The sequence below is a fragment of the Miniopterus natalensis genome, chromosome 11 (assembly GCF_054644295.1).
Source record: "Miniopterus natalensis isolate mMinNat1 chromosome 11, mMinNat1.hap1, whole genome shotgun sequence".
NCBI classification, from domain to species: domain Eukaryota; kingdom Metazoa; phylum Chordata; class Mammalia; order Chiroptera; family Miniopteridae; genus Miniopterus; species Miniopterus natalensis.
In genome coordinates this window covers 75,794,256-75,807,210 of record NC_142091.1, presented here as the reverse complement: position 1 = coordinate 75,807,210, position 12,955 = coordinate 75,794,256, and the positions used below count along the sequence as shown (strand labels likewise).

At 59.9% G+C, this 12,955-nt stretch overlaps 1 protein-coding gene across 2 annotated transcripts in view; it reads right to left on the bottom strand.

Annotated features, from left to right (window-relative positions):
* Positions 1-12,955, bottom strand: part of ANO1 (anoctamin 1) — a 67,859-nt gene that overhangs the window by 36,666 nt on the left and 18,238 nt on the right. Inside the window, exons 6-9 of one of the 2 annotated variants that reach the window (XM_087822065.1) lie at positions 10,098-10,149; positions 7,894-7,959; positions 7,354-7,409; positions 5,151-5,192 (exon numbers count right to left, since the gene is read on the bottom strand). In XM_087822065.1, coding sequence (XP_087678191.1) covers positions 5,151-5,192; positions 7,354-7,409; positions 7,894-7,959; positions 10,098-10,149 — 216 coding nt within the window. The remainder of the gene's footprint in view (positions 1-5,150; positions 5,193-7,353; positions 7,410-7,893; positions 7,960-10,097; positions 10,150-12,955) is intronic. The other variant, XM_087822066.1, reaches the window with a different exon arrangement.

Here is a 12,955-nt window from a genome sequence, read left to right as displayed (position 1 = left end):
CAGATCGGACGCCTTGTGTGAACACGCACAGGGTGTCCCAGGGAAACGCCGTGTCAGGGCTGCTGCCTGCAAGAACGAAATCCCACGTCCTGGGGTAACTAGCGCTCGCCCGGCCTTAACTCCGAGCCCGAGGTCACAGGGCTGGCTGCAGGGGAGCTGGGACCCACCGGGGGCCTTCCGTGCCTCGCTCACCTGTCTCGCCCGGGTCCTCTGGTCTCTGTACACTGCAGCTGGCCTTGTGCCCTTTCCCCTTTTCTTAATATTTAAATTAAAAAAAAATTTGGGGGGGAGGTCTCCTATACTCAATTAAAAAATTTTTGGGGGTTTCCTATGCTCAGGTTTTGCTGTGGCCCCATGAGAACATGCCCCATCTTATATCATCACCCCAAACACTCTATACTATGGACTGAATGTTTGTGTCCCCAAAACTCATGTTGGAGCCCTAACCCCCGATGGGACTGTATTTGGAGATGGGGTTTTTGGGAAGTAATCAAGGTTAAAGGAGGTATAAAAATGGGTTTTGGATGTGATAGCACTGGTGTCCCTATAAGAAGGGTGTCCCTATAGGAAGGGACACTGGAGCTTCCCTTCTCCACACACACGCAGGGAGGAAAGGCCATGTGGGGACACAGCAAGGAGGCGGCCGTCTGCATGCCCGGAAGCGAGCTCTCCCCTGAACGCCCCCGGCCGGCCCCTGGATCCTCGGCTTCCAGCCTCCGGAGCTGCGAGAATCAATGTGGGCTGTCTAAGCCCCAGCCACACAGCTCCGTGACCCCAGCCTGAGCCGGCACATTCTCCGTTTCTAGGCACAAACGTATAAAACTATGTAAGAGGCTCACTGGGTGGGAGCAGCTTCCTCAGACCAGGGAGTCGGGGTCCCTGGCAATGGCCCTCCAGCCAGTTGCCCCCCTTCTGGGCTGCTCCCGCCGCTCTGAGAGGGAACACCCGCCTCAGCGGGCCCCACGCCTCCCAAAGCAGGGAGGGAAATAACTTCGGCGTCTCAATAAATTACAAGCGAGCTGGCTGTCAGCGTCCCGGGTTAGCCTGCTCTGATCTTTACGGGGCGGCTGCCTCCAGACCTGCGGTCCTGCGAGTGGTACAAACAGGACGCATCCAGCACGACGCCGAGTCCCGAGGCCAGAACAGCAAGGCCTGCTGCTGGGGTGGGGGCGGGGGGCTCTGCAGCGGGAACTGGGACGCACGGCCGCCCCGCTGTGCCCCTGCGGGGGGGGGGCCTCCGGGGCAGACCTCTCTGAGCCCCTCGCGGGCGGTCCTGCGCAGACTCTGACCACTGAGTCCCGCGTGGGTGAGCTGGGTCCGGCCCTCCCGTCCGAGCCTCGGTGGGCAGCCAGGGATCCCTGCTCTGGGCCCCATGGTCACCTTTATACTGAAGGACCCTGTCCTTCCCACGGTCACAGAAGGAACCCAGACGGGCTAATGCACATGAGGGGGCTCCGTGGAAGGCAGAGGGCTGGGGCTCCCTGTCTCACTGAGCCTGGTTATGCAGAAAGTGACGCAAAGCCCACGGTTTTACCCTGTAAACAGGGAGGCCTAAGCGGGCAAACTTTGATGAGACCGCACAGCCCCTCCGGTCCGGGCAGTTCCTCCCCCAGCTGAAATCGAGTCACTGATTTATACCACAGACAGGCAGGAGGTGCCCGGGGGGGGGGGGAGATCCTGGGAGGGAGAGAGGGAAGGAAGACAGGACAGGCCAGGGACGCACAGGGGAGAAGCCACGAGAGCCTCTCGAAGGCATGGCCATGTCACACTAGTCACCGTGTTCCCAAACCTGCCCGGGGCACTGGCCCACAGCTGGCTGGCCACCCTCCACCTAGAGCTGCGACAAATGGGGGCACACCCCGATTCCTACACAAGCCGCTTTGCCCTGGTGGAGTTTTCTTCCTGCCAAGGAGAGACCATCAATCACCCCGCAGCCGTCAAGGTAGAGAAACCTGACTTAAGATTTCCCTGTTACTGTTGGCAGGACTCCGCCGTGCACCCCGGCCTCCTGAGCAGGGTGGGAGGTGCCGGGGCCCTGGGTGGGGAGCCGGCGGCTCCAGTCACAGTGACCTAGAGCCTCCCGGCACCCAGGCCTTGGAGGGGTCTCGGCTCAACCTGCCAGCACTCTTCCCTCCCGCCCAGACCCCCCACCTGGGCCCGCACACGCTGGGCACGGATGCAGTTCTTAATGGCTGTGTAGGTACTTGCCCCTTGCCATGTCCCCCCAGAACGGAGGCCCCAGGGAGACCAGGTTTGTCTGGTCTGTGTCATCCCCAACATCCCGAACAAGGCCCAGGGCAGATAACAGGTTTCCAGTAAGTAACTGCTGGGTGGATGGATGGATGGATGGATGGATGGATGGATGGATGGATGGATAAAGGGAGGGAGGGAGGGAGAATGGGTCAGGGCCTGTGGCTCTCAGCCCGGCCCAGGATGCAGCCACCCTAATCCCCGTCTAAAGGAGGCGGCGGTGCGGGGGGGGGAGCTGCAGCCACCCACAGTTACGGCCGCGCCTGCCTCTGGCTGTGTCCCTGCCCCTCCAGCTCAGCACAGGACAATGGCCTTGGCTTACCCGTTTCCATCCTGTCCCCGAGGTCAGGGACCCAGGGCTCCTGTTATGGACAGGAGGCCACAGATCTTGTCATTGGAGAGGCCAAATAGTCAGAACCAGGTCCCTTAAGGTGGAGTTACCATGGGAAAGCGAGTTCTCTAGGTTCTGAATTAGGACCCAAACACCTGTCCAGGGCTCCCTCCCTCCTTCCGTTTTCCCTTATTCCATCCATCCATTCATTGTCCATTTGTCCATCCATCCACCCATCCATCCATCCATCCATCCATCCATCCATCCATCCACCCATCCATCCATCCACCCATCCATCCACCCATCCATCCATCCACCCATCCATCCACCCATCCATCCATCCACCCATCCATCCATCCACCCATCCATCCACACACCCATCTACCCATCCGTCCACCCACCCATCCATCCATCCACCCATCCATCCATCCACCCATCCATCCATCCATCCATCCATCCATCCATCCATCCATCCATCCATCCATCCATCCATCCACATAACCATCTACCCATCCATCCACCCATCCATCCACCCATCCATCCATCCATCCACCCATCCATCCATCCATCCATCCACCCACCCATCCACCCACCCATCCACCCACCCATCCATCCATCCATCCATCCATCCATCCATCCATCCATCCATCCATCCATCCATCCATCCATCCATCCACATAACCATCTACCCATCCATCCACCCATCCATCCACCCATCCATCCATCCACCCATCCATCCATCCATCCATCCACCCACCCATCCACCCATCCATCCATCCATCCATCCATCCATCCATCCATCCACACACCCATCTACCCATCCGTCCACGCACCCATCCATCCACCCGTCCATCCATCCACCCATCCATCCACACACCCGTCTACCCATCCGTCCACGCACCCATCCATCCATCCACACACCCATCTACCCATCCGTCCACGCACCCATCCATCCATCCATCCATCCATCCACCCATCCATCCACACACCCATCTACCCATCCGTCCACGCACCCATCCATCCACCCGTCCACCCATCCATCTACCCACCCACCCATCCACACACCCATCTAATACTCCCTGGCTACCGCCGTGGGCCAGGCCTTGCGTTCGTTGCTGGGCCATAAAATTAAAAGGGGTTGGGTGGAGGGTGGGCAGCACTCCATGCATAGAGCACGGGCGGGTCTGGGTACACGCGGGGCCGTGTTTGCCGGGCTGGCACCCAGCAGTGTCCAGCGAATAGTTCCTGAAAAAAGCAACTGAACGAGAGAGTCTTGGCACAGAAGCAACCCTCTCCCGGGGTGTCTTCAGATCAGCGAGGCAGCCGGGGTGGCTGGAGCGCGGCGAGGAGGGCGGGGGACGGGGTGGGGGGGCCTGTGACCTGGAGGACAGGGTTGGGCCAGGAGGGGTGGCCGGTTCAAAAGGGTGAGAGAGAGGGGAAGGGGCTGGCCTCAGAGGCGAGGCTGGCCAGGCGGGGCCGGGAGGGGTGGGGGAGTTCGGCAAGTCATGGGGTCTCAGACGAATGCCAGATGTTCCACTAAAAATAACCAAATATGTAATTTTGCGCTAACTCAGATAGCATCTTCAGCTGGATTCCTGGGCGGGCAAGTTGGATCAAGTACCAGAGGTTTAAAAACACGGATGGGGGGCTGGGGGGAGGCGGGAACAGGGAACATTCCAGACCCAGAGGTTCCCGGCCCCTGTGATCTGGGACAAGGCTGCCATTGTGAGGTTCTCAGGGGAGCATCTCTACCCACCACCGTGGGAGGACCCGCTCTCGGGGCGAGAGGCAGGACAAGGGGCCCAAAGGGTCGGGGGCCCAGGGAGGGCTGCTCCCGAGGGGCGGGAGGCCTGAGCTTGTCGGGGAACGGAGAGGGGCGACAGGGAGCAAGGAGCGAGGCTGGTATCTGGGTGTGGGCACGTGGGCAGGAAGGCAGGGCAGAACCTTCCGGAGCGCGGAGGGGACCGGGAGAGCCGGCGGGGGTGGGAAGATGTTTACGGGGAGTGGGGGGTGGATGAACAGAGCTTCCTGGAGAGCGGGGGGGGGGGGGGGGGCTGGAATCAGGAACCAAACTGGGGAACCAAAGTGTGTCCACGAAACTAACTTGTCCGCTAGGAAGGGTTCCAGGCCAAGTAAGTCTGAGAAGCACTGGGTCGAACACCACTCAGCAGGTTTCCCCAGGGTGCTGCTGGGGGCCGTGGCTGTCCACGCAGCTGGCCACAGCGGCCCCCAAACTTATCTGCCCGGAGCGGGGCAGGGGCGGGCCGATGCCGGCAAACACAGCCGGAGGTGGACTGTCCCGGGTAGGACACGGGTTCTCCCCCCAGCCGGGCCGGGGAGCCTTGAGGAGCACAGCCTTTCCCACGCTCACCAGAGCCTGCCCCCGACGTTGCCGAGAATCAGAACGAGCAAAGGGCCAGCCAAGTGGGGTTCACCGGCGCTCCCCCAAACGCCGGAGCAGGAGCCTGCACCGCAGACGCCCACTGCGCGGCCTGCCCTGCCCCGGCCCTCCCGCGGCCCTGGGGTCCCTCCGGACCTGCCGGAGCCCCCCCCACTCGTGTCCACTTACTTTCCTGTCGTTGAACTCCACGTTCTCACCCTCATAGTCTCCCTGCGGGAAAAGGGAAAAGGGACATTGTCATCCGAGGGCGCTCTCAGGTGGCTCCCTCCCTTACGTTTCCAATCAAACTCCCCAAGCACGCAGACACCATTAACATCGACCTGGGGCGAAACTTCACACAGAGCAGAGGGGGACCAGGCCTCCCTCCTGACACCAAGTGCTCCGTGTGTCCTGTGAGCTCTGCCCTCCCCCCGACCCAGAGGCAAAGTCCCAGAAAGGACTGCGGTTAGGTCCCTGGAGGTGGCTTGTGGGGCTGGGGAGTCTATCAATAGGGGGAACACACGGTCCACTCTGCAGGACGGTGCCAGTGTCCTGTCTCCAGTGCCCTGTTCTGGTGGGGCCCCTGTCACTCTCAGGTGCCCCAGGAGGGGCAATAAATGATGTGGTCGCTGCATGCAGAGATCAGGGAGCCCAAATCTCCCATTTTACAGATGGAAACATTGAGGCTCATCGACTTTCCTGAGGACAGAAACCTGAAACTGATCAGACCTGGGACTCGGATCCCAGCTCCAAGTGCAATGGCAGGGGAAGGTCTAAAAGTCAAAAGTGAGTCCCATGTACCAGCGATGACACCAGTGACTAAGCAGGAGCCACCAGAGAGGGGCTCTGTGAGGGTCCAGCAGGGGTGGAGGGAGGGGCTGGTCCTGAGCATCGCCTGGCAGATAAAGCTCGGAGGCCTCCTGGAGGTCTGCCCACTGCTCGTTCCACTCACCAGCTCCTTCCACGACCCCGCCGGCCCCGCCAGCCACCTCCGGGTGGGGGGACTGGACCACAGGCAAGCCACCCGACGCCCTGGCCTTGGAATGGAGACGCTCCGAGAGCAGCGGGACCAGCTTCCCCAGAGTCTCCAAGGACCTCCCCTGCCCTGTAGCTCTTCTCATGGCTGAGACGGCCACATGGGTGCCGCAGCACCTCGTCTACCCAGAGGTCAGTTTGCTGGTGACCCCAAGGGGGTAGATGCTGACCAGGGAGGAAGCCCGAAAGCTGCCGAGCGGCCAGTGGACACACTGATTACGGAGCCCTCCTGGGGGTCTCGCTCAGAGCACATGCCGCTCCGGCAGGTGTCCTCTGGCTGACAGATGTTCTCACTGAACGAATGAATGAATGAATGAGTGAATGAATGAACGCAGTGAGCCAGGCATTGGAAGGGGGTGGCATCCGATGCTGTGGGCCATGCATGGAGGGAAGAGCATGACAGGCAGAAGGAACAGCATGCGTGAAGGCACAAATGTGGGAACGCCGGTCGACCTCAAATCCCTACAGTGAGTGACAGGGGACAGGCACAGGTCAGTGTTCTGGGGGGATGCCCCCCAGGTTCCAGCTCCCTCTCTCTGTTTGTCCAGCCACTGCTGCCGAAAACCCTTTCGTTTCTGCGTCCCCTGACACCCACACTGGCCCTGGCAACGGGACAGGGCGGGACACTGAGGCTCAGAGACAGCAAGGGGCTATTTCCACTGAAGACCCCAGGGAGTGTGGCCGGGACTGGTGTCTGGGTCTCTGGCCACCCAGGTCCACCCTCTCTCTCCTGCTTCTTGGCGCCTCGTCTTCGCAGCAATGCACATTTGGAAAGTTCGAGATCCTCTGTCCGGGGTTCCCACACTGCTCAGGCCCCACGGCCCATTCCCAGTGCCCCGCTGAACTCTAACCCCTGTTTCCATAGATACAATGAGAAGGAATCATCTCGCTCTCTCCACCCCGAGCCAAGACAGCGTGGGCCGGGGCCACGGGCTATATTTGTCAGGGGGATCCCAGGGGGATTTGGAGATTCAGTTCAGGAGGCTGGCCACTCGCTCGGCAGAGATAGAAACACGCAGAGCCCGGGCCATTGCCAGAACCCGGGGGGGGGGGGGGGCACCGAGCCAGAGCCAGGGAAGACAGGCAGTGGACCGGTGGCCCCGAGGTTCACACAGAGCCAGGGCAGAGTTTCTGCCACCAACGTTTCTGGTAGAATTGTTCTGCAGGAAAAGATGGGCCTGCGACTTCTCAGTCCCTGCTCGGGGGAACAGAGGAGGCCTGTGCGAGGCTGACATTTAAGGGAGAGCCAAAGCAGGAAGCCGAGACCGCAGGATAATGAGAGCTCCCTGGGGTGTGTGGCCCCCGGGGATCTGGCGAGGGTGACGCAGAGATAAACTGTGTTCTCAAGGTCACTTACATCGTGCAGGGGGTAGGCCGCCGAGTAAACGCCATTGGCCAGCAGGCTCGTGATGCCTTAAAAATAAAGGCAGAGAGAGGATTATGGACCAGGCCCGTCCCTGCCGCTCCGAGTTCAGACGGAGCCATCCCAGGACTGTCTCAATCACTGAGAATTTTCTGAAAGCTAACCGCACCTGGCCGCACAGAGCCCAGCCACCTTCCTGGGGCATCCTCCCCGCGTCCGACTAGACGTCAAGAACATGCTCTATTGGCAGAATTAGGAAGACACAGAGGAAACCCCGAGAGGAAGTTATGTCTGGCAGGAAGGAAGGATCCCCAAACCTGCCACTCACCAGCTACCCCGCCTGCTGGAGGGCAAGCCTGAGGATCAGAAGGATGGATTTTTGAGTGGTTAGAAAAAGCTGAATCATGAGAAAAATATGGATGGGAAGGAAAATTGATGGTGTCAGAAACACACATACAATTTGGAATTAGATTGCAGGTTGATTGGAACAGCTGAGGAGGAGGCCTGCAGCCCACGGGGGGCAGAGGCACTTACCGTATTTACCACATTTTCGCCGTTTACTTAAAAGGGCAGAGTCCTTCTTTCTTCCCTCTCCTTGCCCTGTTTATACATCGGCTATTAGTTACATGCAAGTGGGCCTGAACCCATCAAAACTGCATTTGGGGGAGAGAGCGCCCTGTGGTCCAGTGTTCCTGGGGCAGTGGGATGAGAGCCAGGCCTTAATTTGCAGACCCCAGTCCCTGCACTGAATGCATTGTAACAGTAACCACACCTGCACAGCCTGGACTCCAGAGGTGTGGACTTGGGCACCCAGCCCTGGAAGGAAGCACTGAGAGGGGAAGGCAGAGCCTGGCTATGTGTGGGGACGGGGATGCGGGCAGGGAGTGGGAGTCCTGGGACTCTGGTCCGGCTCCACACACATCTTTGGGATCTAGTGCTGTTGAGGGGTTTCCATGGATCCCCTTGCTGGTCACAGAACTACCTGCCTGGCCCAAGAGGCCTTCTAGGTAATACGTGGGTCAGATTTGTCAGTGGCCTGGCCGGCCCACCTCTGCAACTGTGAGGCTGGTGGGAAGGGGACTCCCTGAAGTCCACTTAAAAACTGACCATGTCCTCGATCAGTGACCCGGAGTGGTCAGAGTACCTGAGGGCTGCTTGGAAATCCAGACCAGAGAGAAGTGGGAGCACATGGCTAAAATCACACACAAGTGAGTTCGTCTGCGACAAGAAAAGGCCGCGGGGCGTGGCCCAGGCCGCTGGCTCCGCACTGTTCCTAGGACGCTCTCGCCACGGACCTGCCTGTGCACAGTGGCTCACCCCTCGCTTCCTTCGGGTCTGGGCCTCCTAACCCCCCAGCACTCCCCTGCACCCCCGGCAACGGGGTATCTGATTATTTCCTGTCTATTGCCCTCCCCCAGAACACAGACCCCTGGGGGCAGGGAGCACCTGGCATGGGCCTGGCAGGTGACAGCCTCATCACGTGCTGAGTGGCTAGTCTGGAGGCCAGTAGGGCTTTCAGACAAGACGCCAATGGGAAATGGGGTGCAGAGAAGGCGGTTGATCAGCTGACACCAGCCCCACCGGAGAGATGGCGGGAACACTCAGAGCCCCCACCCCAGGGAGCACCTGCACCTAGTGGCCCCAGACTCCGGGCACTTGCACAGCGACCACAGGAGTTTCCTCCTTTGGGAAGGGGCCCTACAGGGAGCCTGAGCTCTGAGACGCAGCAGGGGGTCTAGACCCACGTTTCCTCCCCCACTGGTGACCTGGGCCATTCTGGAGGCTCTTGCTCTGTCGAAGGTCGGCCGGGCCTATGGGGACAGTTTTCCTGGGCTCCTTTGACCCCTAGATGAGGCCCCACTCCCTCTGGCTTCGGACACGGGCTTAGAGATGTCAGGCCTAGAAAGGCGTCCTTGTGACCAGCCATCGGTCAAACCGGCCAGAGGACACGCAGCCGCCTGGCCCTAGAGGGTTTGTTCTCTCCGCCCTGTGTCCCTGGCTGTCACCTGCCCAGCATTTTTTTTCTCCCGCCCTCCCTTTCCCTCCACGGCATCCTCCCTGGGCGCGCAGCAGGCGAGCCAGGACTCTCGCTCCTGGACGCACAGGCTCCGGCTCCTAGACCCTCGGCCGCAGCCTCGCAGCCTTAGAGGCGTGTCCAGCGAGATCCACTGCAGGTTGGCACGGCCCTCGGCAGGCCTCACACAGCCCAGGGGAAGGGGAGCCGCTAGAAAAGCCTCCCTTTGCTCTGAATGCTCCAGGTTAGTAAGCTGAGCCGGAAGCTGGGGGCAGGGGACCCGCGCGCGGCCGATCCGGCCACATGCTCCGAGGGGTTGGGTTCTGTACAAGGGCCCGAGGAGCCCAGGTGGACGGTTCTGCAGCAGGTCCGGGAACCAGCGCGTGTGCTGAAGGGAGTGCCATCCAGTGAGGCCTGGGGGGCTGCCTGGGCCTGGTGGGGGGCTGCCCGGGCCATCGCCCCGCTGGAGCCCTAACTACTTCCCGCTGGACTGTGAGGGTCAAGACACGGTTAAGACACCTGGTTGCCCGCAGTGTCCAGCAGCCAGGAGCGCTGGGCTGGGCTGTAAAACCGCCCCCGGCTCCGGCCCGGCCGTGAAACTGTCACTCGGCCTAAATCACAACCCTCCAACCACTCCCCAGCCGCCCCCCCCACAGAGACGCTCCCGAGGCGCGGTTACTGCTGGGAAACCAGCGCTGATGTCAAGCCCCAGAAATGCCCTTACCCATGCTGTACTTGGCCTTCGCACAGGTTGTTCTTTTCAGAATCTCGTAGACCTAGGGCGGAGGCAAGGGGGGGACAGTTACTCGGCCGCGGCGGCGGCAGGAGCCCGTGTGATCGCCTGCCAAGGCCTGCGGTGACCTCCCCCCCCACAGGGGACTTTTCTGAGGCTGCTGGGTCAGCAGGGCCGGGGGGAGGGGGTTCGTGTTCCCAGGGATAAGTCGGCATTTCAAAGGGGGCCCATCTTTTACTGCCCTTCAGGCAGCACCCCTCCTCCGTGTTGTGCTGGCGTCGGGCTCAGCAGTTGTCCCGTGCACCCTGTGTGACGTTACCGGCTCTCCGGCTGAGAGGTGAGTCAGAATTCAGAGACCAGAGGCCCAGCCAATAGGACCACTCCCGGTGTAGCCAGGAATGTTCCAGAAACCCGGTGTGGGCAGGTCTCAGGATTCCATTCTACGCTGTGAGGAGGCCGCGGAGCACAGGGCGCCCGACAGAAGCTCCCCTGAAGGGTCCCACCCCACCCCAGCTCCGTGCCCCATTTACTAACAAAGCATTTCGCTTGGTGGCCTTAGGAGCGCCGGCTGGGGAGTCTGCCTGCCTGGGTCTGAGACCAGCTGTGTGATCTTGGGCAGACTACCTCACCACCCCGTCTGCAAAATGGGATGAAAATAATCCACCCTACGCCACAGACGTGGGGCAGAGCACACCAAGCCCCCCGCAGCCCCACGTGATCCACTCGCTCGGGCACGGCCAACGGCCTTCCCGTGGCCCCCCCAGGCCCGACTGTCTGTCCCACTAACCCCGGCCTCCTGGCTGTTCCTCTCACTCACCAACCCCTCTCCCAGAGCCTTAGGGCCTCCACTCTGGCTGTTCCTTCTGCCAGAAGCGCTTGTCCTGAGATCTAAACTAGAGGGACCACAGAGCACCCACCGTCCCTGCCACTCTGCTTTCTGTTCTCTCATCCGGGAGTGCATTCCTCCACCTGCCCTATTGCCTTCCCCGCCCACCAGTCTTGGGCACATGCCAGGCGCTGAATAACTGCCCACTGAATGAATGAATAAATGAATGAATGAATTATGGCCCACTCAGTTGGCTCCCTCCCCACATCCTCCAAATCAGATTGGTGGCCTCTTCCTGACCACTTTGATTCTCCAGTAACCTGCCATCACTGCCCCCATTCACAACCACCACCGTGACTCTGCCCTCCAGCCTGTCACGGGCAGTTATCTCTGTAGGACAGATCTGACCTTGCTCTACAACCTTCTATGGCTCCCTAGTGCCCAAAGGCTAAAGGTCTAAGTCCCAAGACCAGCACATCAGCTCCTTCCCTGCTGTTCCTGACTCCTATCCACCTACAATGACCTCACCCCAAGGCCAGATATTATTGGGACTCAAAAACCATGGAGTCTGACTAACCAAGGGCAAAGTTTTGAATCACCAAAGGGTTTATCTGGAGCACAGGCAGTTTACAAACTGGCCTTCAGGGTCTCTGGGAGAGAGTGACCCCACCCCACAGGTAAATGGAATCATGGTGGTTCCGTGAATACTTATGCCCTGTCAGATTCGCTTTCTGCGACTTGGGGATCAGGGACTAAACTCAGTTTTATAGCAGATCCCCAATGAAAAGAGAAGTAGAGCTTTGGATTCGCATGTCCCCCCTCCCCCACCTCGGCCATCTCCCTGACAGCAGAAGCTAATTTACAAATTTGAACCTGCCCTTCGCTCTGGGGAGTATTCTGGCAGCCCCAGATAATGTAAGAAGTTGGGGTGCCCATACATATTGAAACACGGGCACGTGACTCAGCTAAAGCCCCGTCTCATCGGGGTGTAGGAAAGGGAAACGATTTAGGTTAAAACTGGGGGTTCTGCTTGGCAGGCGTGGCTCAGCGGTTGGGCATCAACCTATGAACCAGGAGATCACAGTGTGATTCCCAGTCAGGGCACAGGCCTGGGTTTCGGGCTCCATCCCCAGTGGGGGGCGTGCAGGAGGCAGCTGATCAATGACTCTCTCATCATTGATGTTTCTGTCTCTCTCTCTCCTTTCCTCTCTCTGAAATCAATAAAGATATATTCAAAAAAATAAAAAATAAATAACAAACAAAACAAAAAAAGTGGGTGTTTCTCTCAAGCAGTGGGCATCCCAGAGTTACCTCTGGGCACGTCTGCCCCAAGCTACAGCGGGGAGCTGATGTTTTGCATAGAGGAGCCCCTCTTTCTTTATAATTATGAGATTTAATTGCTAAAACTAATCAGTAACGCAGTTAATAATGGAAATCACAGCAGTGGCTCTATGTCCAGGTGGCCCCCGAGGAGGCTCGTGGCAGCTCTTCGAGCAGGAAGCCAGGATCACCCTTGTTCCCATGGTGGCTGGGTGACTCCCGAAGTCACGAGGCTGGGAGGGACAGGAGGGTGGGTGGGACCCGGATCTGCCTGTCCTGGCGGCGGCCGGAGCCCCCACGCTGATGTGCCCCGCAGCACCGCCTCCCGCCTGCCCACCGTCCAGTCTCGGACGTGGTGCGAGGGGCAGTTCTCCGCCCAAGGTCAGGCCCTGCCCCTCTCCCCGCCAGGCTGGGCTTTCTGGGCGGGGAGAGAGCAGAGCTGGCGGCTTGGCTGCCAGCTTAATTTCTTGTTTAGATAAAACTTGGGTCCTGAGCCACGCATGGCCCGGCCTGGCTGGCAGACAAGTTGGCGGCCGCTGGGTAAACATTAAACCAATACCTTGAATAGGGCAGCGTGGCCTGGTCAGGTTTCAAACCTCGGTTTGCTCGTCTGGCAGAGCCTGAGCTATCTACCCCAGGCCACCCGGCTCTGCTGCCACCTCCCATCACTCCCGCCTGCCCGCCGGCTGGGCACCCTCCGGGC